Source organism: Stenella coeruleoalba, assembly GCF_951394435.1.
Source record: "Stenella coeruleoalba genome assembly, chromosome: X".
NCBI classification, from domain to species: domain Eukaryota; kingdom Metazoa; phylum Chordata; class Mammalia; order Artiodactyla; family Delphinidae; genus Stenella; species Stenella coeruleoalba.
The window spans coordinates 38,124,054-38,151,622 of record NC_137152.1 but is presented as its reverse complement, the minus strand read 5'-3'; the positions used below and the strand labels follow the sequence as shown (position 1 = coordinate 38,151,622).

At 50.7% G+C, this 27,569-nt stretch overlaps 1 protein-coding gene across 3 annotated transcripts; it reads left to right on the top strand.

Moving 5' to 3' along the window:
* Window positions 1-496: 496 nt before the first annotated feature.
* OTUD5 (OTU deubiquitinase 5) lies at window positions 497-27,569 on the top strand. Of its 3 annotated transcripts, none has more exons than XM_079910050.1 (9): window positions 497-1,832; window positions 11,621-11,711; window positions 19,740-19,804; window positions 19,892-20,048; window positions 20,145-20,293; window positions 24,355-24,558; window positions 26,036-26,237; window positions 26,326-26,439; window positions 26,751-27,569. In XM_079910050.1, the coding sequence occupies exons 1-9, from the start codon at window positions 1,242-1,244 to the stop codon at window positions 26,873-26,875; spliced, it is 1,698 nt and encodes a 565-aa protein (XP_079766176.1). In that variant the 5' UTR covers window positions 497-1,241; the 3' UTR covers window positions 26,876-27,569. The 3 variants fall into 3 exon arrangements, with proteins under 3 accessions (XP_079766176.1, XP_079766175.1, XP_079766174.1); XM_079910049.1 differs by having other exon boundaries at window positions 11,618-11,711; window positions 26,754-27,568; XM_079910048.1 differs by having other exon boundaries at window positions 11,618-11,711; window positions 26,751-27,568.

The following is a 27,569-nucleotide window of genomic DNA, read 5'->3' as shown; positions in this document are numbered from 1 at the left end:
ACAGAGAAGTAGAAATTGAGGATGGGGTGGGTGTTAAATGACTTGCCAGATATCACTCAGAAGGGGCACAGCTAGGATTAGCTTGTAGCTCTCCATCCGTTCAGTAGCAGGAATTTTACCAACCTTATTGCGAGACGCTGGTTGCTGACAGAGCTGGTTTACAAACTTTGCTCGATTCAGGTAAACACCATTGGGGGGACTTGTGGGGGTGGGGAAAGGCTGTGCCGCGCCTGCGCGCTAGCCACAGGGGCGGGGAGGTCAACATGAGGGCAGCGGTGCGCCGGTGCCAGAGTGGGCGTGTCTGCTTCCCAAACACCCACTGTCCCAATGGTGCATGTCTGTCCCAAGGTTGGCCCGTTCGACTTGAGTGGTGGCATGTCTTAACCAATCACTGCAGAACCCGGCCTGTTGCCAGGGTGAAGCTGTGCCCGCCTCTCTACCGGAGGCGGATTTCTGGTGGGTGGAAACGGAAGTGATGCTTCAGGGGCTAGCTAACCTCTGGGAGTGTTGATATTTTCCAGTCAGTCCGGCTGACTGGGGCCAAGTTGGAAGCCCGGAAGGGAGGCGATTTAAAACCTCGTGCACGGGGCAGACCACGCTGTCCTGTTGCAGTGCCCCCGCCTGCGAGTCAGAGCCTCGGGGAGACAAGAGCACGACGGGACGAAGAGGAAAGGCAAGGAACAAGGGTGCCGACTTTGACTGAAATCTGAGACAGAGGGCAGGGGAGGGCGATCGTTCGCTTCTGATTGGCTCGTGGGCATCATCGAGGACCCACGCAACCGCTTCGATTGGTTGGTGCCCTCAATTGTTGTGGCGGCGGCGAAGATTTTGCCCACGTACTTCCGAGCGAGAGGCGGGGCTGTGCCCCGGCGCGCCTGCGCAACGCCCCGGGCCCCACCCGGTAGTTCAAGAACCTGCGAGGGGGCGGGGCGAAGAGGTGCTTGTTTTGGTTCTGTTTCCTTTGAAGCCGAAGGCCGGAACGAGCATAGCAATAAACTTGCTGGGCTTGGAGAGAAGGCTACGACAAGCTCGCCGCGGTGCCTTCATCTTGGACTTCACATCCGGGTTCTCCGGCCGCGTGACCCGCGCGCCGCCGACGTTCGAAAACCGGTGCCTCGATCTCTTTATCCGGGGCCCGGCGATCCCGTCGTGCTTCGCGCACCACTGTAGCCCCCCTCATCCGGGTCCTCTCCCGGCGTGCCCCGCGCCGAGTTTGGTGGGGGGTACTCGGCGGTGCCGCCATGACTATTCTCCCCAAAAAGAAACCACCGCCTCCCGACGCCGACCCCGCCAACGAGCCGCCGCCGCCCGGGCCGCTGCCCCCGGCGCCTCGCCGCGGCGGGGGTGTAGGCGTGGGCGGCGGCGGCACGGGTGTGGGTGGCAGCGATCGTGACCGTGACTCGGGAGTCGGCACCCGTCCTCGAGCCTCGCCACCGCCTCAGGGCCCGCTCCCGGGGCCACCGGGTGCCCTCCATCGCTGGGCGCTGGCCGTGCAGCCTGGCGCCGTGGCGGGACCCCGGCCACAGCAGGCCTCTCCTCCTCCTTGCGGGGGCCCCGGCGGTCCCGGCGGCGGTCCCGGTGACGCGTTGGGTGCTACAGCAACGGGCGTGGGCGCGGCGGGCGTGGTGGTGGGCGTGGGCAGTGCCGTGGGCGTGGGCGGCTGCTGCTCTGGGCCGGGTCACAGCAAGCGGCGGCGTCAAGCCCCTGGGGTTGGCGCGGTTGGCGGGGCCAGTCCTGAGCGGGAGGAGGTCGGCGCAGGTTACAACAGTGAGGATGAGTATGAAGCGGCTGCAGCGCGCATCGAGGCCATGGACCCCGCCACCGTCGAGCAGGTATGGGCGGGGGGTGACGGGTGACTGGGTGTGGTGGACGGGATGCCCAGACTGCGTAGGGACCCAAGGAAGGCTATTTGAGATCGCTCCAAGGGGCCTTTGTCTTCTCTCTGAGACTGGCACTCTTTTCTCTGGTAGTGGGGGTGTGAGAGACCCTATTTCCCCCGCCAAGGACTTGGGGTTAGAGGCCCCAGATAAGATGGAGGACTTAAAAGTGGGGTCTGTGATGTCTCCTAGGGCCGTAGTTGTCATTCTGGGCCCAGGGACCTCTTCGTGTAGGGCCAATAGGTAGGAACTCCCCAGGAGAGACAGGCAAGATGGAATGCCTCCTGAGAGGGGAGTCTCACGACTCTCCAGAGGACCTTGGTCTGTGTTCAGTGACTTGAGATTTCTTCTCCTCTGGGATAAGAGTTTAAGGCTTCTTCTCCAGGGAATACAAGTAAGGTGGAGATCTCAGAGATATGAGTGTCCCCAAGATACCAAAACCGTTTCAGGGGTCTGAGACACTCTATATAGGACAACCCCCTTCTCTTTCTCAGGGGGATACAGCACAGGACCATGCAGCAGTGGGGTCTGAGACTCTCTCTTCTAGAAGTCAAGGGCCTGACACACACACATACATACCCCCCTAAGATCTCCTTCCCTATGGGAACAAGGGTCAAAACCAACACCCTGGGACCAGAAAGTCTACTAGGGTACATGAGATTCATCCCCTTCTAAGTGACAAGGGTCTGTGCTTTCTCAAAGAGGTCTGAGACCTCTTTGGAGACAAGAGTCTGAATTTCTCTCTAGGAGCTTAAGCTATTTTTAAGGTCTAGACACCCGCCCCCCCAGCACCAGGCCTGAACCTTTCTTCAAGAAAATAGGACTCACTGTTTCGGATACTGGAACCTAGGATTGCCCCTGCTTATGGACTGGGGCTTTCAGAGACTGGGTCTGAAGCCTCTTCAGGAGACTGATACCCCTCCACAGAGGTCTTTAGGGGACTTTTCTCCTCAGGGAGTGGTCTGAGAATTCTCTTTGGGCATCTGAGACACTGTGCCAAGGGCTCTTGAGCTTTCCCTCAAGGACAAGAGATGCATACATACCCCAGTGGCCAGTGTGTCTCTAGAGGTGAGGTCCAAGCTTCCCCCTCAAGGAACTTAAGGTACTCCTCAGGAGCAGGAGGTCTCCCCTGACCAGATTTGAGCCCTGAGACCCTTCCCCTGGGGCATGGGTAGAGTCCCTGGGGAATAGGGTTCCGCATCTCCCCTCATGAGTTTGAACTTTCTCTCAGCATACGTGTACCCCAGTTTTAGAGGCCTTTTGGGGGCATAAGATTTCATGCCTTGGGGACTTGAGCCTAAGCCCCCCTTCCACTTTGAACTAAGTCCTGCGGGCTGCTCATTACTCTTGGGGACATGGGTAAGGTGGGATTCTGGGGGAAAGAGTCTGAGCCTCCTCGCAGGGGCCTGAGCTTCCCCTCTGGGACAAGAGATCCTTCACCTTAGGGAGGGGCTTGAGCTCCCCCCTTGGGTATGAGGCTCCTCCTCCCCTCCCTTCTCCCCCAACCAGGCAATCCTTTCTCACCAGGGAGAGGGACGGGAAGTCCTCCCCAATGTGGCCTGAGGCCTCCCCCATTGGACAGAAGGACCTGGATGCTTTTCACAGTCATAAGAACTCCCTACCTGAGCCTGCTCAGGCTAGGAAGTTCTCCTGACTTTCTGTGAGAAAGGTGTCAGGTACTGGGGACATGAGGACTGAGGCCTACCCTCAAGAGCTAGGAGATGTGTTGAGTCTCTCCCTGACCCAGCTATGCTTCTAATTTCCTGGATCAGGGAAATATTCTGAGCTTCCTGAATTTCTTTCAATAAGCTTTTTTCTTCCCAGAGACAGGGAAGGGGTTTGGGACATCCCCACTGCAGGAAATTCTCCACCCACATTCTTCTCCCTCTTGGTTCAGGTAAATCTTTGTGTACTTCACGGGGGCCAGGGCCAGGGCCTGGTTTTGAGCTCCTGTTCTTGTTCCCTTTCCATGCATTACTACTTCTCCAGGCAGGATAAATCATCTGCCAGGGTGAGGACCAGGAGTTATTTCTTCTCACTGGTTGCAGTAAAGTGTGCCTTTCCTTCTCCACAGAAACGAGGAGTCCCAGGAACAGAGAGAAAGTCATGTGCTGCCATGGTGACTAGAAAGACACCTCCTTACATCCCCTTTGCATCTCCTGGGCTAGGAGTCCCTCCCTTGTAATTGTTCCCATAAGAACATGGAAGTAAAGCTCTGTGGTTGCATGATACCTTCCCTTCCCAATGACGGAGGAGAGGCTTCATGTCCTCCCACTTCTTGGGACAAAGGGAGGAAGAAGATGCTTCTTTTTGCTTCACCTGGTTGAACTTGGGGATGAAAAGAGGGGAGATTCTTCCTGCAGCCCTAGGCTTAGTCCTGAACCGTCACTGGGGGCATTTGTAACCCGGAGGCCAATTAGATCCTTGGGAAAGAGGGGAGTTGTTGAGAGGGAGCCCAGATGGTGAATCTGGTCCTTGTGACTACTCAGACTTATTGTCTGTCCTGGTGCTGTTACTGTATCTACTGCCTTTAGGAGCCCTTTTGACACCCTGGGGGTCCCAGTGCTAGGAAGGTGGTGTTGTCAGGGGTTTCCTTTCCCAGGTATGGCTGCCTTGCCGAGAGTCTCCCCTCTGAAAAGAATGGCTTGAGAGCGTCCTGAGCTTGAGGAAGCCACAGAGCATTTTGTGAAGGGGGCCCGTGTGCTGAAGTGGTGGGAGAGGGTGGACCTGACACTGAAGCCAGGATGCCTGGGTTCCCACCCTGGCTCTGATGGGGCTTTTCTGGATGAAGCAGAATAGTTCTGCCTGTGCTCTCTGGGCCACAGTTTTCTCTTTGGTCAGGTAAGGAGCTGGTGAGGTATTGTTTAGCTTTGGGATTTTAGGGAGCTACACCAAAGCCCTTTGGGCCTGGAGGTGACAGGGAACAGTAGGTGTCTTTCGAGGCAGAACTGGGTTCCTCTCCTCTCTCCCCTGCCTCTGTGTTCCCTCTCAACCATCCAAGCTTGGTGGTCAGGACAAGTCGCCTGGTCAGTGTGAGGCTCAGGGTTGGCAGACAGTGATTTTTGTGGCCAGCTATGCTGTGGTGAATAAGCTCGGGGGTTGCCTGTTGGGAGACCTCTTGGATGGTTTGGAGGTAGGGTTATGTGTAGAAAAAGTTTAGGCTTTGGAGCTGGCAGGCCTGAGTTCAAATCCCAGGATCTCCTGCTTAGCTGCCAAAAGTCCACCCATGCCCAAGGTTATTGAGTGTCTGAATACCTGACCTGGCCCACCTTGGACCTTGGCTGATTCTTCTCTTGAAGTTTCCCCAGGATCATCTGGGTTCTTCCTAGGAGCCTTTGCAACAACTGATCTTTGTTGGCAAAAACCCTTCATTTGGCTTCTAGGAACCTGCTGATTCCTCTGGTGAGGAGGCAGAGTGGTATAGCAGGAAGTGGTCTCTGCCTGGGTGGTCTGGGTTTGAGTCCTGTATCTTTTGGTAGTTCCTTTTTCTGGGCCTCAGTTTCTCCATCCATAAAATGGGTAGTGGTGGGGAGGGAAGTTGTACTCATTGCTTTGAAGCTAGTTGTAATCTCTTTAATTCTCTGCTCTCTACTCCCCCCATCCATTGTGAAAGTTTTGAGTGGGACCCCTTGGCTTTGGGAGTATGCTATGAAGTTTCAAGCAGTTACCAGCTTCCCTCTCACCAGCCACTGCTGTAGGCCTTTGTGTGTGTGTTTTTTGTTTTCTCTTGTTGTTGTTTTTATTTTTTGGCTTCACCACTCAGGATGTGGGATCTTAGTTCCCTGACCAGGGATTGAACCTGCACCCCTTGCAGTGTAAGCATGGAGTCTTAACCGCTGGACCGCCAGGGAAGTCCCTATGTGTGTGTTTGTGTTTTTTTTGTTTGTTTGTTTTTTTAATTTATTTTTGGCTGTGTTGGGTCTTTGTTGCTGCGTGTGGGCTTTCTCTAGTTGCAGTGAGTGGGGGTACTCTTCGTTGCAGTGCACGGGCTTCTCATTGCAGTGGCTTCTCTTGTTGCGGAGCACAGGCTCTAGGCACGCAGGCTTCAGTAGTTGTGGCACACGGGCTCAGTAGTTGTGGCCGCACAGGCTTAGTTGCTCCGTGGCGTGTGGGATCTTCCCGGACCAGGGCTCAAACCCATGTCCCCTGCATTGGCAGGCGGATTCTTAACCACTGCGCCACCAGGGAAACCCCCTGTGTGTGTGTTTTTAACAGCTTTCTTGAGATATAATTCACACGTCATGCATTTCACCAGTTCAAAGTGTACAATTCAGTGACTTTTAGTGTAGTCACAGAGTTGTACATCCATCACCACAGTCAATCAATTTTAGAACATTTTTTTCACCTCAGAAGGAAACCCTGCATCATCATCATCTCCCATCCCCTTATCCCCTCTCGGCCTCTGACAACCACTAATCTACTTTTTGTTTTGATTGATTTGTCTTTTCTGGATATTTCATATAAATGGAATCATACAACATGCAGTCCTTTGTGACTTCGTTCTTTCACTTAGCATAATGTTTTCAAGGTTCATCCATGTTGTAGCATGCATCAGGACTTTGTTTCTTTTTGTTGCAGAATAATAGAATCTTCATTTTTTAATCCCCCTCACCCCCCTACCCCAGTGGCCTGGCAGTAGGTTTGGGGCCTTTTGCTCTTTTCCGATTCCTCTGCCCTGGAGAGCTTGTGTTAGTCCTTAGCAGTGTGTCTGTCTGTTTCTCATTGGATGGGTTGCCTATGTTTAGCCCGTGGAGCAGAGCCAGTGTTCCTGGGTATTTTGGGGGAGAGAGGGGTGGTCTTGGCACCAGGCTTGCTGGGACAGAGCTGTGTAGCCCAGAATACTAAAAACCTCTTGGCCGTGGGTTCTGGGAAGACATCTGTCCATGAGCTGCCACTGCTGCTGCCATCTCCCCCTGCCTCCTCCCCGTTTCAGTGGCAACTCATTCATCAATAGACAGAGTCAGCAGCTTCCCAGGCTGGGAGGGGGGATTCCAGGCCCCTGCAGCCTTAATTCTAACCCTTTCCCTGGGGGGATGCAAACAGGGTGGATCTTGTGGGATGTGAGCATTGCCACGTTGCCTCACAGCTCACACAAGGGAGTGCTACAAGGAGGTTGTATTTGTTTCCTGTGGTTGCTGTGACAAATTACCACAAACTGGGTGGTTTAAAACAACAGAAATTTATTCTCTCACAGTTCCGGAGGCCAGAAGTCCGAAATCAGTTTCACTGGGCCCAAATCAAGGTGTTGGCAGGGCCACACTCACTCCACAGGCTCTATGGGAGAATCCAGTCCTCTTCCAGCTTCTGATGGCTACTCCCATTCCTTGGTTTTTGACCGCATCACTCTGACCTCTGCCTGCTTCTCCTCTGTGTATGGGTGGTCTCCTCCTCTGTCTGTATCAGGTCTTCCTCTGCTGTTCTAAGGACACTCGTGATTGCATTTAGGTCCTACCCTGATACTCCAGGATAATCTCCCCATCGCAAGATTCTTAACCACATTTGCAAAGATCCTCTTCCTGTAGCATTTACAGGTTCCAGGGATTAGGGCCTGATGTCTTTGGGTGGTCATTATTCAGCCTTCTACAGGGGTGTTCTTGTTTCCCTTCCAGGGCGAGGAAGGGAACTCATTAAGTGCTCTCATACTGGGCAAAGTCCTATAATATTTGAGTCTTCCCAGTATCCCTATTATTGGGAGGCTTGTTATCCCATTTCACAGATTGGAAAACTGTGGCTCAGAGCAGTTCATCACATGGCTAATAATTAGTGGAGTTGGATTGAAACCTCAGTCAGTTGGGTCCCACAGCCTGCTTCAACTTCTGTTGTGCCTTTGGACCAGTAGGTTGCAGTCTTGTACCTTGGATCTCCTGGTGTCAGAGAGCTTTGCCCAACCCCTTTGTGGAGGCTCAGAGATGTGGAGGGAGTCAGCCACAGGTTCAGCAGTGGGCTTGGAAGATTCAGGGTCTGGACTTTTTGTATTTTTATTTTATTTTATTTATTTTTAATTTAATTTTTGGACTGCGCTGCACGGCATGTGGGATCTTAGTTCCCCAACCAGGGATCGAACCCTGCAGTGGAAGCACAAAATCTTAATCACTGGACCGCCAGGGAAGTCCCAGGGTCTGGATTTGACTTTCTTAGGCCTGGACATTGATGTAGCTTATGCCTGGGCCAGCTCCCACCTTTCACTTCCGCCAGACCTTCCTTCCTGGGCCATTTTCCTAAACGACTCTCAAGTTGGCACTTCGGAGGCTCCTATCCAGCTGGGGAAAGGAAAAGACTGTGCTCTGAGCTCTTGGGACTCTAAGCTCTTTTTGGAGCCCAGGACCATGACCTCCCTGTTTTCTCCCCGCAGAGGGAGAGAGAGAAGGGGTTTCAGCCAGAGCCTGCTTTAAAGGCTGCTGGTGCCAAAGGCAGTGGGTGGCTAGTGGTCTGGCCTCCAGTTCCAGGCCCAGATGCTAGTCTGGCTGCCCCAGTACCAAAGCCTTGCTTGTGCAAGGGGAATGCTCAGGCCTTCTTCATTTTTAAGGACAAATCAGGATTTTCCCAAATGGGCTGCCAGGTACATCTCCATGCTGTGACTCATGAGGCTTCTCTTGTTGCCTTTACGCTAGGCTTTGCTGGTGCCCGAACCCCAGTTCCTTTCTGCCTTTGTAAAATGAAGATAATGCTTTCTGCCACCTGAGCTGTGGTAAGGACAGTTAAATGAGGTCACCTTTTGCATCTGGCACCTGGCATGGGCAGGCATTCGGCTAATATGAATTCATCTTTTTTCTTGGCGCTGCCCTGCTTACTTGCCTAGTCCTATCCAGGACTTTAGCTCTGCTGAACTCATTGCTGGGCCTCTGGCATCCCTGGAGTGACAGAAGTGATCTCTTATCCAATTAACAAGCATTTCTGGAGGTCTTGGTGTTTTACTCCTTTACCCAGGTGGCACCTCCTCTCAAGTGCCAGCCTTAATGACTGGCCAGGTCCCTTCCTCTGTTTCACAGCACACCTGTGTTCACCTCTTTCAAAGCCCTTGCTCACACTTCAGTGTGGACATTGCCTGTTTCCCCACCCCTCTAGCAGTTCATGAATTTATCGAGGTTGAGACCAAATTTGATTCATTTTTCTGTCCTCATTGCCAGCCCAGGGTCTGACTTAGTAGCTGGTTGGTAAACCTTTGTTTGATGAGTAAGTAGGAGCCACTCTCGTCCTCTTTGATCCCCTGTCCCCTCTCGATCTCTTTTCCCCCCATCCTTGAGGGCAGGAGGTTGCTGTGTGCCCTGCTTTTTTAGAACTACTTCTTCTGTCCAGTCTGGGGTTGTAGTCATAGTTGCAGCTTCCCTGCTGAAGACCCCTGACTAGGGCAGGCGCCATGGTGCTGGGAGATGGCTGACCCTGCAGGTCAGGGATAGGGGAACTGGCTGGAGTAGGCCAGTCCAATGTGACAGCCTCAGGGCAGGAGGGACACCTGGACTGCTGGAATGTTGTACCCAAACAAGAGTTTGTGCTGTGGAAGCCCATTAAGAGCTTCCAGGTGCCTTTGTCATCTCTGGAAAGCCAGCCACACCTTCCTGGCGTGCGGGCCCTGATGGTGGGGCTACTGGCTATTCCCTTGTCACCCTCTCTTCATCCCCTCCTGTCTAGCCACTCACCTGGGACTTTCTGAGGGCCTCTCAGTTGTATGTCATCTCTGTCTGTGCTGGTCTTGCCCCTTCTTCTGTTACTGATGACCACCTCACCAGTGCATGGTATGTTGTTTAGAAAGCCTTTTCAGGTCCTGAAGCCCCTCTGAACCTCTTGACAGCTGTCGGACAGATCACATATCCCCCGTTTGATAGGCTGAGGCTTGGAGAGTTCAGGTAGCTTACCTGAACTCATGCAACAAGTGAGTGACAGAGCTGGGGTTGGAACCCAGAGCTTTTTAGCCTCTAAACCCTGTGTTTCCTACTTTGCCAGGAATTTCTCTCACCTGAGCTGGCTAAAAATGGCCTGCAGAGAGGTGACCTCCTCTGTCTCATTGGCATTAGCCCAGATCCTGTAAATCCCTAGGCTGGGTCGTGTCCCCAAGGAGCAGCAGCCTTGGGATTTCTGGTCCCTAGACCTGATGCGGGCTCAGGCTGGCTTCTTCTGGTGGCCAGCAGATGGCGCGAGGAGGCTGGGAAAGATCTGCTGCTTCTGGTTCGTTTTGTTTTGAGATGGAAAACGTGTTTTAAGTGACACGGACATTATTTTTTAATAGATTTATTTTTTAGAGCAGTTTTAGGTTCACAGCAAAATTGAGCAGGAGGTACAGGGAGTTCCCATATACCCCCTGCCCCCCCACATTCAGAGCCACCCCCATAATCAGTGTCCCCCACCAAAGTGATACATTTGTTACAATCATTGGACCTACATGGACACATCATAATCACCCAAAGCCCATAGTTTACATTAGGGTTTGCTCTTAGTGTTGTACATTCTATGGGTTTGGATAAATGTATAATGATGTAACCACTGTTACAGTATGTAACAGTATGTAACAGTATGTTTCACTGCCCTAAACAGTATGTAACAGTATGTTTCACTGCCCTAAACATCCTATATGTTCCACCTATTCATCTCTCCTTTATTTATTTATTTATTTATTTATTCATTCATTCATTTATTTTTAGCCACGCCAGGCGGCATGCCGGATCTTAGTTCCCTGGCCAGGGATTGAACCCGTGCCCCCTGCAGTGGAAGCGTGGAATCTCAACCGCTGGATCACCAGGAAGTCCCTCTCCATTATTTTTTTTAAAAACATCTGAAAATACACACTTGTACAGATTCACTTAACCCCACACCTTTAGAGCCAGCTGTACTTTGGAATTCAGAAAAATTTCAGAATTTAGGAAAGTCACCTGGTATGTGTACTGTGTATTATGTAACACCTCCCGTCATAGTCAAACACCTGAATGTTTCTGCATAGAAATGTTTGAATATTCGCCTCTAGGTGGAATAAATGGGTTCTTGTCAACTCAGGTCGGATTGTGATGCTAAATGAGTTAGATAAAGACTTGATTTTAAAAGCTTTTAGAAGTTTGGAATTTTGGGTAAGGTATTGTATACCTCTTTTTATAAAGGAGGTGGTGAAGTAAAATCATCTGTAATACCAACATTTAGGGATAATATTTTGTTGTGTAAAGTCTTCCCAACTTTGTGTGCATGTGTGTTTGTATACATATGCATATATATATGTTAAATGTGTTCTATCACAAGTGACATCATACTTTGCATATGTTTTGCCTTATACAGTATATCTTGGAATTCCCTAGCTGTATGTGGAGCTCAGGAACTAGACTCTTGCCAGTCACTCCCTCCTAAACATCTCCCCTACCCTAAGTGACTAGAGGGGGTCCCCAGGTGAAACTTCTCGAGGTAAAGCCAGGTTTTCCCCCCCAGGCACTTGCTGGGTCTGGGCCTCTGGCTGCCTAGGGGAAGGCCCAACACTGGATTCTCAGCATGGTCAGCAGTGGTCAGAATACAGATGGGGCTTCTGCCCTTAGGGCAGCTGAGGCCCCTCTGGGAGCAAGTCTGCTCACACAGTGACTGATTCCCTAAAAGAAAGGGTCTCCTCCTGCTTCACATGCACATAGAGTTGTCAAGCAGGGCAGAGAACTGGACCCTGCCCATTGTCCTCTCAGCCAATCATCTGGGCCCCTTGCGAGCTCAGGGGCAGGGCCCTGGGGCGAGGGTACAGGCCTTTCCTGTTGCTGACCCCCACCTCTTCCCTCCAGCAGGAGCACTGGTTTGAAAAGGCCCTGCGAGACAAGAAGGGCTTCATCATCAAGCAGATGAAGGAGGACGGCGCCTGTCTCTTCCGGGCTGTAGGTGAGTCTCTGCCTCAGCCTTCAAGGGCCTAGGGCTGCCCCTGAGCTGTGTCCCAGTTGTCAGGAGTAACCCGTGTGACAGGGTTGGGGGCAGAGTTAGCTGATCTTTTAGGGACTCCAGGCCCCAGCCTCAAGTTAGTGTCTGGCCTCTAGCTCTCAGTCATGAGGCAGTATGGTGGTATGAGAGTAATAACAGCAATAATAGTGATAAAGAAAGTAACATTACTTAGGGACAGATTTCTCTGTCAGACACTACAGGAAACCCTTTTAATTCTCCTCCAAGCTAGGTAAGTGTAGGACTATTGCTTCCAGTTGTTAGATGAGAAAAACATCTCAGAAATAGGGAATGACTTACCTAGGGTCAGAAATACATAGAACAGTCGGGAGTCGGAGTCTGGGTTAGGTTAGTCTGAGGCCTCTTAACTGCAGCACAAAGCTGTCGCCCTGGAATCATAGAACTTTTTTTAAACTTACACGAAAGAAGAATAGTGAACCCTCATGTACCCATCATTCATCTTCAAAATAATCGTTAACATATTGCCAGGCTTGTTTCATCACTACCCCACCCACTCTTTTTTACTCTTCTGAAATGAGTATTTTTAAAGCAAAACCCCATCATGGATCATCTCATTTGTAAATATTTCTGTATGTTTCTCTGACAGATAAGGGCCCTCTCTTTCTCTTTTAACATAACAAAAATGCCATTATCATACCTAACAAAATTAATAATTCCTTAATACCATCTACTATCCAGTCTGAGCTAGATCTTTGAAGCTTCTCTGGCTCTGAATCTCTGACTCAACAAGCAATTGTGAGGTCCTGTGCTGGTGTCCAAAGGAAGCTGGGAGTGTGATCTGATCCTCCCTTTGGAGCTCTGATATCTCCCAAGGAAAAGTGCCCTCCAATAGGAGCTTTGAGCTGGGAGTCAGAAGCCCTTTCTTCTAGTTCTTCCCCTGACTCATAACTTCCATTTTCCCATCTGTGAATGGTGTTGATTCTGAAGGGCTCATTGAATCCCTTCTGGGTCTGCTATTCTCTTAGTCTGTGCAGACCCATCATGTCTGTTGGTGGGCTGGACTGACTCAGGCTCCACTTCTGGCTCTACCACTGATTCTTGGTGTGCCCCTGGGCAAGCCCCTCTTTTTTCCCTGAGCCTGTTTTCTGTATCTCAGGTACCTGTGTACCATGAGGCTAAAAGATGTCGTGTTATAATGGTTAAATGAGATTACTTTAGTAAATCCCTTTAGTGCCTGACTTGGTAGACTCTCATGGAACAATAACATTGATAAAGCTTGAGTGCTATTATTAGTGGTGCCTCAGAGCCACAAATGTTTGAGTGGGTGAAAGAAAGTTAGGTGGGGTGACTGGTTGCCTCCCTATTCTACCAAGCAGAAGAGGTTCAGGCAATGGAATCTGCTGGGCTGGGAAAACTCCAACCTTCCTATCCCTGTGGCTCAAGTCCATGTTCTCCCTGGGATGTTTCCTAGAGAAAGAGCTAGGTTTGGGGGCATCTTGGACCAAAGGAAGGCAAAGAAAGAAGACGTGGGGGCCCATGAGGTGTTAGGCCTGTGCCGAGACCTTAGGTTGAATGTGGGCTAAGCAAGGCTGCTGGTGGAGTGAGGGTCAGAGAATGCAGCTGGGCATCTGGATCTTGGGTGGTCTTTGAGGCAGACCTTGGGCCTGGTGAGGACCTGGCTTGGCAGTAACCCATGTCAAGAACAAAATTTAAGTGTGTGTCCATCTAGCTGTTCTCCCCAAACACCTTCTGACCCTTCCCCCTCATTGGGGCCTTCCAGTAAGGGGCCTAAGTTTACAGGAAGAGCTGACCATGACAGGTTGAAGGCCTTTCCCTATCAGCACTATGGCTACACATTTCCTCTGACTGGGCTGCCCTTGGGTTTTCTTCGTAAAACCTCAGAAGCCCCACGGTCTCTCCCTGAGAAGTACATGATCCCCGGGTCTCTAGGCCTCACCTTGAGGTTTCCCTGGGGCAGAGTGCACAGGACATGTGCCTGGGAAGGGGACTTTATCCTCAAGCTTTCTGCTGCCCCTTTGCTTCCAGCCTAGCTTGGGACAGGGACAGGTGGTAGTTACCCTAGGCTCTGGTGAGAAGGGCTACAGGCTGCCACATATTGAATAGTAGAAGGACCACGTAACTGAGGGCTGGAATTGGAGGGGGGACCAACATAGAGACCACTCTGTCGTTCCTTGACCCCGAGTGATTGCTAGGCATTCCTCAGGGTGCTTCAGGTTCACCTGCAAAATTGCGATCATTATCCAATGAGACAGGTGAGAAGATTGAGGCTCAGGAAAGAGAAGTGACATGCTCAGGGTCATTAGTGGCAGAACTGCATGGGAACCAAGAGGTGTCCAAAGGACACATTCTTTCTCTGACCCTAGGGAAGCCCTAGCTTCTTAGCTTAGCTGTCAACTGACTGGGTGACCTTGGCTTTATTCCTTGACCTCTCTGGGTCTTACTTCTTCCAGCTAGGAACCTGTGGTCCTCTACTCTTAGGAATCCTGAGGCAGGTGGGTTTCTACCCTCTGTTTTACCTCTGAGGTCTGGGTGTCCCCAGTGTGAACCAATATCCACTGCTTGTGCCCAGTTCTCTTTTCCACAACCACCTGTTGGGAACTCATGAGCATTGGCACAGGCTTGGGTGGAGTGGAATTGGGAGCCTGGGTCCCAGAGGTATCCTGTGGTCCACCCTGCCCCTGCTATGCTCAGATAACCTCCTCCTGGAAACGTGAGTCTGCATCTCTCTTCCCTCCCTCTCTCTATATGGCTTTGACTCAGCAAAAACCTCTGGCCCTGGCCCTGGCCCTGGTCTTGGCCTTGGCCTCAGCCTCTGTGGGCAGAGTGGCAGCCACATGTGCGTGTGTCTGCGTGGGCCTTGGGGATACAGCTGGGACTGTGCACGTTACAGTGATGGGGCCCAGAAACATTAGCGAGGCCCACTGCTCTGGACCTTTTAGTCTTGGAACATGGACTATCAGCATTGGAGGAATGGATCTTAGATCAATTTTGACTCTTCTATAAAAGGGAACTAGGCCTTAAGAGAAAGTCAGGGCCTTATTATCTAGGTCACACAGCCAGTATCAGAACATTGGTGTTTGAGGTTGAACCAGGCCAGAAGGAGAAGAATCCCATGGGCCACCATGTACACCAGCTTCTGTTGACCTCTCTCTGCCCTGCCTCCTTCAGTGTTCCCATCTTTGCAGTGGGCATTTTATTTATCTATCTATCTATCTATCTATTTATTTATTTATGGCTGCATCGGGTCTTAGTTGCAGCGCACGGGATCTTTCGTTGTGGTGCGCAGGCTCTCTATTTGTGGCATGCAGGCTGCCCTGCGGCATGTGGGATCTTAGTTCCCCTACCAGGGATCAAACTCACGTCCCTTGCATTGGAAGGCAGATTCTTAACCACTGGACCACCAGGGAAGTCCTGCAATGGGCATTCTTGAGTAGAGGAGCAGGCATCTCAGAGACCAGGCTATTGAGAGGGCTGAGTTCTGCTGTCTCCCCCGCTGAGGGTGTGCCAGTTGGGGTAGCTGGGGCCACAGGCCAGGTATGCACCACAGCTGCTTGACAGGCAGGTGAGGCCTTATTTTTGGTTCATCCCCTCAGTGGGGCCAGGGTTCCCACTGGGCCAGGAGAGAAGCAGGGAATAGAGCAGGTCCTGTCTCCCCCTACTGCTTTGTACACACATTCGTGTGGTTTGTTTTTAGATTTCCCTGCACACACCAAGCTTCCTTTTCTGTCCTCAGTGGAACTCGCTGTGGCTCTTCCAGCAGGCAGGTAGGCAGGCAGGCAGGCAGCAGCCTGGTAGGGAGGTAATCCCCAGGTGCCTCTAAAACAAATTGTAGGGCCTTGTACTTAAACTCTTTATTTATTTTTTTAAAAAATTTATTACTATTATTTTTGGCTGCACCATGCAGTATGTGGGATCTTAGTTCCCCGACCAGGGATTGAACCCATGCCCCCTGCAGTGGCAGCATGGAGTCTTAATCACTGGACCTCTAATGAAGTTCCCCTTAAACTCTTTAGAGAGTCCAGGCTCTCCTGTCTTGCTCTTCCACATAATTCCTCAAAAAACAGTGACTACATTTTGGGGGACCTTCCCCCAGGCAGCAGGGGAGGGAGGTTGAGACAAGTCTGTTAGAGCTATTGGCTATTCCCCGCTTCCATCAGGCCCCGTGGCAAAGGCTAGGAAGGAGGTGTGGAGGGGTCCTCAGTTTGTACAGCCTCATATCTTGTCCAGCCTTCAGTCTTTCCTGGTTGGTGGCAAGGGCATCTACTTGTTGGATGCGATAGTTCTCTGCAGTTGTGAGGGTTGTTGTGTGGGTATTTGGCCTCAGGGAACATCTTTGGCAGGATCTGCTGGTTGTGTGCATGCACATATGCATTTCTATGCTGGTGTCTCTGTATGCTCAGAGAAAGGACAGAAGTAGGGTGTGGGGAGGGAAAGTTCATGCTGACCTCTGTGGCCCTAGTGAGGGGTACAGCCCCTGATATCTGTAATCTCTGCCCACTTTCAGGCCTTTCCTGCGTTCCAGCTGATTCCTGCTTGTGCTGGTGGGGAAACTGAGGCAGTCAGGATCAGGCCTGGCCTAGAGAGTCAGGTGGCTAAGGTGATAGCTGGATTGGGAGTGGTGGTAATGTCACCTGGGGCGTCAGTGCTTGAAGTTACCAGTTACACCTTGAAAGCCTGGCCTCTCCTTCAACCTCCCAAATGTGTGACCTTGGGCCAACTATGCCACATTTCTGTACCTCAGTATCTGTCCTGTGGAAAGTAGGGTTTTTTTGGGTAAGAATGGAATGAGTTAGAATGTGAAAAGGCCTTGGTGGAACCAACTGTAGTATTGTACTGAGGATTTCTGAGCCCTATTTGGGTTGGGGACAGAGGTGAGGTAGTGGGGACCCCCTTTCAGCTGGACTCCGGGAGGGGAGAGCAGGTGCAGATTGCCAAGTGCAGTGTCAGCAAGAGGAGGAGTTTCGGTTTCTATCAAAACAAGTGCTGTGAATTCCCCTACCTCTGCAGGACCATTGGGCCCTTTCCCTCCACCTTAGACTCCACAGGGAAATCCAGCTCAGCCCCTGGTTCCATGTGCCACCTTCTCGGGAGGAGGAGGGCTTTCTGGAGGACAGAGGTAGGGCTGGCAAAATCAGACAAGCATCTCCTGAGTGAGGATTTCTGTGTTCTTAGCCCTGCACTGGGTGTTTTTCCTGCCTTATGTCATTCAAAAGATCCTTCTACTCTCCCTCATTGGCAAGGTACTGTTGCTGTGTTTCCTTGGTTCAGAGATGCACATTTTCTTACATGTTGATGATCCCCAAACTAGGGTACATCTTATAACCAGTGAGGTGGGTTCCCCCCCCCAAAAGCTGTGATTAAATACATGTACCGTAGAGAAGGTGGTATTTTACATTTTATAGATAAGTAGAGAAGGTCATACTTTGCTCACATGTAAGGAACCCATTTTGTGAGGCCTGTTTGGTTGCTGAAGATTTGAACTATAGGCACAGAATGTAGGCTTGTGGACCTTTGGATTCAGCAAAGGTAGAGAACCAGTTCTGCCTTCATGAGGAGGGACAACCTAGACTTTGAGTTTGGGGCTTTCCTCTGGCTGATGAAGTGCAACAGAAATGAGGAAGGGCTTAATAAGTGGTTCCGGTGACATTCTAGCTGACTTGTGGGTGGCTGGCTATCTGAAGGAGTCATCGTCCTCCTTATGACAAACAGGAGCCCTGGCTCTTGAACACCTAGTATGCTTTAGGTGTTCGGCAGACCATCCCCGTAGTCTTAACAACGCCCCATGAGAGGAAGAGGAGTTATCTCCCCCACTTTATGGATAAGGACATTGCAGCCCAGAGTGGTTAAAGGCCTTTTCCAGTGCCACATAGCTTGGTTAAAGGCCTTTTCCAGTGCCACATAGCTAGGAGGCAGAAGAGCCTTTCTGTCAGGCAAAGGAGTCAGTGACAGGGCAATGGGGGGACCCTCATGGGAAGGTTCTCCCCCAACTCCCTTCCCTGTCTACAGTCTCCCCTCTTTCCCCCAACTTCTTGCATCTGGCATCTAGGTCGGGTAGATCTACCTCCCAGGCCTGGAAATGCCTGTTGACCCTTCCCTAGGAACATCTCAGCCACCTCCCTGAGCCTGATAGACCAACCCCTATTTTTTAACCCCTTCACTCCTGTCTCAGTTCCTGTTTACTGCAGCTGCTGACAGCACTGCCTCTTTGGCACCCCAAGTTTATTCTACAGAAATAGCTCCTCGGGCAGCTCCGGCAGCCACAGCGGGTTCTGTGGTCCTGGCTTCTAAGAAAGGCAGCGACAGGGGGCCCCCAGCCTGTGCACAGGGCATGTGACTTGCTGGAAGTGCTGCTGGGGGGTGGGGCAGGGGAGAGTGTGGCCGCAGAACCCACATCCTTGTTTACATCGGTGAAGGGACTACCCCTTCGCGCCTTCACAGCCCCCACTCCCCATCCCTCTCAGGTCTCTGCACCTCCAGGAGGACGTGAGACAGGCATGGGCCCCGTTTTCTATCTCACAGCGGCCTTTTTCTCCTTATCTCACATAACCCTCCAGGGAAGGAAGGGGAGGGCAGCGAAGGCGTTCTTCTAGCGATTCTTCACAGAGGTAGACTGGCTGTCATGGAAGAACTCTGCAGTGTTCCCTGCAGGACCTGCCCCTGCCCCTGCCCCAGTGCCCCAGGGAGATCCCGTCAGAGCAACGGTCTGGGGAGACAAAGGGAAATTCCCTCTTCGTCTTAGCCAGTGGACATAAGGCGTGCCTCATCTTCAAGCCCACTTTAATTTCTCAGGGAGAAGGCTCCCTGGCTCCCGCAGCCTTCCCATCCACTCAGCAAACTGTTCCCAATTTCTTGCACTGCATCAGGCTCTGAGCTGGGGGTGGACTTGGATGTGAACTGCCCTCTGCCCTCAGTGGGAACCCAGTGTGATCAGGCAGATGAAGTCTGTACGCACCTTTGATAAATCTGGTGATAAGAGGTGCTCTGGAGGGTGGGGAACTGTTTTAAGAATACATTGATATTTGATAAGTAGGCAGACAAGGAGGATGGAAATAATGTCTTGAAAAGGGAACAGCATGTTTGAACATCCTTAAGTGAGGCAGAGGGAGCCTAGTTCTTATTGTGACCAAAACCCTATAATGCCTGGACCATTTGGGCCACAGGCTGCCTTTCCTGAATTAAGCTTAAGTTAGGTGCATATGTGTCTTATCTCTCTTATAGAATACATGCTTCTTGCAGATAGGGGCAGGATTTTACTCACCTCTATCACCTTCACAGTACTGCACGTTCAGGCCCCACTACAGGAAAGGGGGCTCTGAGTGACTGCTCTGTCCCAAACCCAGTGCTAGTCACTTCACACCTATTATCTCATTAATCCCACGAGAGCCCTGCCAGGAAGGCATCCAGCTCCATCCCATGTTACACGTGAGGCATATGAAGGTCAGAACACTTGGGTCATTTGCCTCTGGTCATTTTGCTCACTAGTACCTAGCAGAATTGGGCTTAGAGCCCAGTTGTTTTTCTTTTCCTTTCCTTTCCTTTTTTTTTAACCTTATAAAGGCCATACTGACTCCTGAGAGTCAGGAAACTGAATTATAGAATTGAATCTGTCACAGACTTGACTTCTGTGTGACCTTGGTCAAGCCACAAACTCCCCGAGCCTCAGTTTCCTCATGTGAAAAGTGAGGGGGGTGTATGTGGAATTGAAGGTGCTTAAGGCCACTTAGGGATTTAAAATGTTTGTTGACAAAGTCATCTGCTCAAGAGGCCTGTGGTTGTGTCCCTCTTACCTGTACTCTTGTTCTTAAAGACTGTCCCTGCCTGCCTCTATTTTCATGACCCTATTCCAGCCCACAAGGCCAAGAACTCTCCATGCCTTAGGGTAGGAAAGGGCATTTCCCTGGCCCCCAGCCCTCCACCCCCAAGGATGTTCTGTGACTCAGAACTCTTCTTTGGTGGCAGCTCTGACCCCAGCCTCTCCTTCTGTCCCCACAGCTGACCAGGTGTATGGAGACCAGGACATGCATGAGGTTGTGCGAAAGCACTGCATGGACTATCTGGTGAGACTTTGCAGAGACCTTGGGGCGGGGGCAGAGTGGGAGGATCTCTTCTCCACATAGAGCTTGCTCCTCTGATCTATTCTGCAGATGAAGAATGCCGACTACTTCTCTAACTATGTCACAGAGGACTTTACCACCTACATCAACCGGAAGCGGAAAAACAACTGCCATGGCAACCACATTGAGATGCAGGCCATGGCAGAGATGTACAACCGGCCCGTGGAGGTGTACCAGTACAGCACAGGTACTTCTGTGGTGTTGGTGAGCTACTGATCACGCCTGGTCCGAGCCTGCCCCACCCAGCCCATTGTGGATGCTCCCTCCTTCTCTTTCTCTGCAGAACCCATCAACACATTCCATGGGATCCATCAAAATGAGGATGAACCCATCCGTGTCAGCTACCATCGGAATATCCACTACAATTCAGTGGTGAATCCTAACAAGGCCACCATTGGCGTGGGGCTGGGCCTGCCATCATTCAAACCGGGGGTAAGCAGGTCCCCATGCCCAGAATGGATGCTGGATATAGAGACCAGAAATCTCTGTTGGAGTTTCAGTTTTGCCCCTAGCCCACAAAAATATCCTGTCCCCTCTCTGAGTCGCCCGTAAGGTCTCACCTCTGTGAAGTTAGGAAGTTACCCAAGGTGATCTCTCAGGGCTCATTCTGTGGTCTTGGTTTGCCTGTCTGAGCTGGTTCACCCATCTTTTGTGCCTGTTAAGGGTTGGCATTTGGGGATATGGAGTCACACTTGGGAACTGTGAGCCAGGGCTTGGTCTGGGTGTCTTGGCACCCACATGGATCCTCCTCCGAACCTCAGCAGGTACAGACAACTGTGGTCACAGAGACTTGGAGTGTAGGCCTGGCCCCACAACTTACTGGCTTGGGACCTAAGGCAGATTGTACAAGTAATTTGACTTGGTAGCTTGGCCGATACAGAAAGTGCCTAACACTGGGCCTGGTGCCTAATAGGTGCTCAGAAGGTGGCAGTACATTTTCTCAGCACACAGTGACAGATTCTGATTCTCTGTCTCATAAACAGTTGTCTGCTGGGGATTTTGGTATCTTCTATTCAGGTTTCACTTCCTACAAACAGAAAGTGCTCCTGCCTCATTTTAGGAAACACACCCTAACACCAACACACCCTCTAGCATAAAGGTTTTTTGGTTTTGTTTTTTAAATTTTTAATCTCAGAACAGTTTTAGATTTATGTAATTATTGTGATTATAGAATTCCCATATACCCTCCTATGATTAACGTATTAGCATAGTGTATTTGTCATACTTAATGAACCAATATTGATATATTAACTAAAGACCATATTTCTGTGACAGTTTTTCTGAATTTCCTTGTTTTTGATCTGTTTACAGACTCTATAGTTTTGCCTTTTCTAGAATGTCATATAATTGGAATCATAACAGTATGTAGTTTTTCCAATGGCTTCTTTCAAGTAACACTGTACACTTAAGATTCATCCGTGACTTTCTGTGGTTTGATCATATGTATCTTTTCTTTTTCCTTTTGTTAAAAATGTGAGTGCCCTAAGTTTTTTTTTTAGTAGACTTGTTTAGAATAGTTTTAGATTTACAGAAAAATTGAGAAGATAGTAAAGAGTTCCCATATACCCTGCTCCCCCTTGCACACATTTTTGCTATTATTCACATATCAGATGACTGTGATACATTTGTTACAATATATGAACCAATATTGACACATCATTATTAACTAAAGTCATAATATCTCCTTAGGCTCCCCTGTCTGTGATGGCTTCTCACACTTTCATGTTTTTGGTGACATTGACAGTTTTGAGGAGTACTGGTCAGCTATATTGTAGGATGTTTCTCTTTCGGAATTTGTCTGATGTTTTTCTCATGATTAGACTGGGGCTGTGGGTTTTAGGGAGGAGGATCACAGTGGTAAAGTGCCATTCTCATCACATCATATCAACAGTGTATACTGTGAACGTGATTTTTTTTTTTTTTTTTTTTTTTTTTTTTTTTGCGGTACGCGGGCCTCTCACTGTCGTGGCCTCTCCCGTTGCGGAGCACAGGCTCCGGACGCGCAGGCTCAGCGGCCATGGCTCACGGGTCCAGCCGCTCCGCGGCATGTGGGATCTTCCCGGACCAGGTCACGAACCCGTGTCCCCTGCGTCGGCAGGTGGACTCTCAACCACTGCGCCACCTGGGAAGCCCTGAACGTGATTTATAACTGTTGATGTCGACCTTGATCATCTGGCAGAAGTAGCGTTTATCAAGTTTTCTCCACTGTAAAATTAGTCTTCCCCCACACCACCCCCTTTTCCATGCTGTACTGTTTGGAAGGAAGTCATTTACAGCCCACACTTAAGAAGTGGGGTTAGGAGGCTTCCCTGGTGGCGCAGTGGTTGAGAGTCCGCCTGCCGATGCAGGGGACACGGGTTCGTGCCCCGGTCTGGGAAGATCCCACATGCCGCGGAGCGGCTGGGCCCGTGGGCCATGGCCGCGGAGCCTGCGCTTCCGGAGCCTGTGGTCCGCAATGGGAGAGACCACAACAGTGAGAGGCCTGCGTACCGCAAAAAAAAAAGTGGGGTTAGGGAATTCCCTGGCAGTCCAGTGGTTAGGACTCGTGCTTTAACTGCCGAGAGCCCGGCTTCAATCCCTGGTTGGGGAACTAAGATCCCACAAGCCGCACAACACAGCCAAAAAAAAAAAAAGAGGATACACTCCATCTTCTTGAGAGCAGAGTATCTACATAAATTATTTGGAATTCTTCTGCAAGGGAGATTTGTCTCTTATCCTCCATTATTAATTTATTCAATCATTTGTATCATTGTGGACTGATGGGTATATCTTTAATACTTTTACACTTTGGGTTATAATCCAATAGTATTTTTATTTGATGCTCAAATTTTTCCAATTTTGGCTATTGGGAGCTCCTTTTGTTGGTTCCTGCGTCTCTGACATACCCCCATCATTGTGGTGGTGTGTTTTGGGAGCGCGGGGTGTTTCTTGGTTTGTTCGTTTTTCTTTTATTTATTTATTTATTTTAATTAATTAATTAATTTATTTATTTTTGGCTGTGTTGGGTCTTCGTTGCTGCACGCGGGCTTTCTCTAGTTGCGGCGAGCGGGGGCTCCTCTTCGTGAACAGTGCACGGGCTTCTCACTGCAGTGGCTTCTCTTGTTGCGGAGCACGGGCTCTAGGCACACAGGCTTCAGTAGTTGTGGCACGCAAGCTCAGTAGTTGTGGTTCGCAGGCTCAGCAGCTGTGGCGCACGGGCTTAGTTGCCCCACGGCGTGTGGGATCTTCCCAGAGCAGGGCTTGAACCCGTGTCTCCTGCATTGGCAGGCGATTCTTAACCACTGCGCCACCAGGGAAGTCCCTGTTTTATTTTGTTCTGAATACTTACTTTCTGGCACTGCAAGGTGCTCCAGGCTCACCTTGTATATTTCCTGCCCCATTCCTAGAACCAGCCATTTCTCCAAGGAGTCCTAGTTCCTTTTATTGGAGAATGTTATTAGAAACCAGCATCTGCTCCTTGCTATTGGGGTATCCTTGTTTCTAGGCCCTTTCAGCTGACAAAACAAGGAAGTATATGTGTATATACTAACCTGTGTGTATACACTTATCTAGAAATATTTCTATATGTAACCATCCATATCTACATGAAGCTATAGTTCTTACTGATATCTTTAACTGATGGGTACCTTGTTGTTATTTTTAATTTGCAGTTCCTAATGACAAATGGTGTTGAGCATCTTTTCATGGGCTTATTTGCCATGAGTATATCTTTATATCTTCTTTGAAGTTGTATGTTTAGATTTTTTCCCCATTTTTTAATTGGCTTATTCTAACAGAGTTTTACATTCTTTTTGGACTGTTATCCATGGGTAAAAAATTACATTTTACATCATTACTTAGTGCATGCACACATTGGTGTGTGGTGTGTATATGTGCATTAAAATAAGTTTCACTGAGCAATACTTCACATTTATTCCCTGGGATATGCACTGATACTTTTCATTATTCCGTTTTTAAAAATCTGTTATGTCTCACAGCCTGACAGAGAACACTCTAACACAGTGTTCCACAACTCATAGCACCTCACACCATGCTGACACTGTTCTCTTGTCCAGTTAAATGCCCCAATAGTCCCTCTACCCTGTGCACACAGAGCTCACTTCTCGGGTGATCTTTTCTCCTTGTCCCATCTGGGCATAGGTGAGGAAGGCCTCAACAACTGAGTCGTCACTGGGTGAGGCTTCTTTAAATTCTAGCCCTGGCTGGAGAACACCTGACTGCCCCAGACTTAGTACTTCAGTTGAGGTGTCTTGGGGTTGGGAGCAGAGCTTCTGAGTATAGGAGTTTGGAATGACACGTCCCACAACCCAAACCTGCCTTCCCCCAGCCCCTGATGAATAGGCAGCCTGCCCAGGGGGTTGCTTAGTAAGAGTACCTGCCTTTGTGCCTCCTCTCTTGCGGGCCTGTGGGCCCACCTCCCTGAGCCAGTTCTGGCTCTTGGCCAGAGTTCAGAGTGTCAGCCCACATCACTGTTCCTCCCCCACTCCTTGCAGTTTGCAGAGCAGTCCCTGATGAAGAATGCCATAAAAACATCGGAGGAGTCGTGGATTGAACAGCAGATGCTGGAAGACAAGAAGCGGGCCACAGACTGGGAGGCCACAAATGAGGCCATTGAGGAGCAGGTGGCTCGGGAGTCCTACCTGCAGTGGCTGAGGGATCAGGAGAAACAGGCTCGCCAAGTCCGTGGCCCCAGCCAGGTGGGTCCTGGGGTCTGTCACTAGCCTGGCTAAGAACCTGTTAATTCCCACGTTCTGCCCACAAACAGGCAGAAAAAAACTAAGCAGTTTTGGCATCTGGGAGAGAAGGAAGCTCCCAGCCCCGTCTGTCCCTTATCTTGGCCTTAGTCTTGGCATTGTGCCTTAGAACTCTCAACGCTTGTGCAGAACTAGCTCTTTTAAGGAGTGAGGGAGGGCAGCCACTGATGGTGACATGCAGGGTTCATGGATAGTTTCAGAGGGACAGGCTCTTGCTGAATGTTCTTGTGTGGCAGGCTGTGTGCTGAGGATGTAAAATCAGGTCTGGCCCACTCCACCCTCAGTGATTCTGTCTGTTAAGGGAAACACATGCATCAGTGGGACCCTTGACCCTGGCTGGGAGACCAGTGAAGGTGAGGGCTCTGGTCAGTCTCCACACAGAAAGGTTGAATTTTTAGGGCGGGGAGTGGGGCATGACAGCCAGGCATTTGAGGAATCACAAGGAGTTTAGAGTGATTAATAGACATTGGCAAGAGCTGAGTAATTCGTTGAACAAATATTTATTGCAGGCACTGTTCTCAGTGTATAGGGGTACATTGGTGAGCCGGGCAGTCCCAGATCCCTGTACTTGTGGTACTTACCTTTATGCAGAATGGAACAAAATAAACATAATGAATAAATTAATTGAGAGGTGGTATGCATGAAAGATGTAGAGCAGGATAAAGGGGATGAGTAGGACTGAGTGGGGCTGAGAGTTCACAGTATTAAATAGCATGGTCAGGGTTGGCCTCAGAGCAGGTGAGATTTGAGCAAAAGCTTGCAGAGGTGAGGGGATTAAGTGCCTATGCCAGGGAAGGCAGAGGGCCAGCTAGAGCAAAGGCCCTGAAGTAAGTGCACACCAGGTGTGATTCAGAAGCAGCCTGGAGGCCATTGTGGCAGAAGAGAATGTAGTAGTAGATGGAGTCGGAAGGCGGTGGGGCCAGATTGGAAGGGGCTTGTGGGCTGTGGTGAGAACTTTGGCTTTTTTTCTGAATGAGGCAGAAGCCATGAGAGGGTTGTGAGCAGAGAAAGAGTGGGATCTGACTTAGGATTTAACAGGATCCTCCTGACTGCTGAGTGTAGAATGGAGTCTAGGGGGCAAGGGTGAAAGCAGGGGACCAAAAAGGAGAAGGCTACCATAGCAGTTCTGGTGACTGACGACAGTGCTGGCAAGGGAGGGGGTGAGAAGGGGATAGATTCTGGATCTATTTTGAAGGTGGAGGTAACAGGTTTCCTGTCAGATTGGCTGTAAGGGTGTGAGAGGGGCTTTAAAAGAGCTTACCTTCATCCTGTGGTCCATTGTGTGAACAGGAATGGTGGTGGCCTGTGTAGAAGCTATATCATAGCCAGGATCCTGGGAGGGAGCGAGCCCTTTGGGAATGGGGCAGAGGAGGGTTGCGACTGGTGTTGGTCTTTACCTCCTCATCCTTGCTCACTGCAGCCCCGGAAAGCCAGCGCCACGTGCAGCTCTGCCACAGCAGCAGCCTCCAGTGGTCTGGAGGAGTGGACCAGCCGGTCCCCAAGGCAGCGGAGTTCAGCCTCGTCACCCGAGCACCCTGAGCTGCATGCCGAGCTGGGCATCAAGCCTCCTTCCCCAGGCACTGTCTTAGCTCTTGCCAAACCTCCTTCACCCTGTGCACCAGGTCAGTGACTTGCTGATAGGGAGCATGCAGGGGTCAGGAGGTCCTGCCTAGGTCCTGAGCCCTGCCTCTGACTGTCCATCTGCCCCAGGTACGAGCAGCCAGTTTTCGACAGGGGCCGACCGGGCTACTTCTCCCCTCGTGTCCCTCTACCCTACTCTGGAGTGCCGGGCCCTCATTCAGCAGATGTCCCCCTCTGCCTTTGGTAAGCCTCCTCTGTCTATGGTCCAGGGGCCAGCTGGGAGCTGGGGAGAGATGGCAGAACCAGCTTGTCCTGCAAAGGGGGCTTCTTGGGCCTCTGGCCATCTCCCCAGGAAAAGAGAATTTTTCAGGTCCAAGAGTCTGTCCCAGAGGCGGATCTGAGTGGGGTTTTGTAGGCCCAGAGGAGTCTTCTCCTTAGAGAAAAGAGTGATGGGGGCCTGAATGGGATCTCTCCAGAGCCAGGGATCAGCAAAGGGCAAGGAGAAGGCAGGCTTTAAAGTGCTCTGTCATCCTTTCTCCCTTCCTCTTGCCCAGCAGGCCTGAACGACTGGGATGATGATGAGATCCTAGCGTCGGTGCTGGCAGTGTCCCAACAGGAATACCTAGACAGTATGAAGAAAAACAAAGTGCACAGAGACCCACCCCCAGACAAGAGTTGATGGAGACCCAGAGACTGGAGACCATCTCCCAACCCCCACACTCCTGCCCTCTGGTGCCACCCCACCTTCTTTGGCTTTCTTCCCTCTTGCCTTCTTCCTTCTTCCCTCTCTCCCCTCCTTTCACTCCTCCCCACTTCCCTCCGGCTAGCCCACCCTGCGCGCCCTCTCATCGCTGCCACCACCATCATCACCTGTCTCTTCGCCAGCTGATGTGCCCTGTTGCCCCCTGCACAGCACCATCCCTGCATTCCACAGGGGACTCGGGCAAGGGTGCTGAAGGTAGGCGAGAGGCACACAGAGACAAACCAACTGGCAGCCAGGCAGCCCCTGAGGAGAGACATTCAGACAGAGGAAAGTCTCCTTGTCCCCGATTCCTTCCAAGATCAGAAACTTGTCACCCCACCACAAATGATGCCGGGGAGGTGGGAGGAAGAAGTGGGAAAATCCCCTTCCCAGTACCCCAAGAATGTCTGAGCCTTCAATGTTGAACTTTTTCTTTATTAAAACGTTACTTTTATCTTATAAAATCAACCAATCAAAAAGTGATGTAGACAACAGCACTGGCTCTATGAAAGTGGCATCTCTCTGGTTTGGGGGCAGGCAGGCCACGGGGCACGAAGATGTGATTGATGTCCCTGGCCTCCAGCTCTGTGGAGGCGGGCAGGGTCTAGTGTGAGCCAGGGTGGGGTGGGAG

Coding starts and splice junctions, on each gene's coding strand:
- OTUD5 (XM_079910048.1), top strand. CDS start 1,242: ATGACTATTCTCCCCAAAAAGAAACCACCGCCTCCCGACGCCGACCCC. Junction 19,805..19,891: donor AGCACTGCATGGACTATCTG/GTGAGACTTTGC, acceptor TCTATTCTGCAG/ATGAAGAATGCCGACTACTT. Junction 26,440..26,750: donor GATGTCCCCCTCTGCCTTTG/GTAAGCCTCCTC, acceptor CCTCTTGCCCAG/CAGGCCTGAACGACTGGGAT.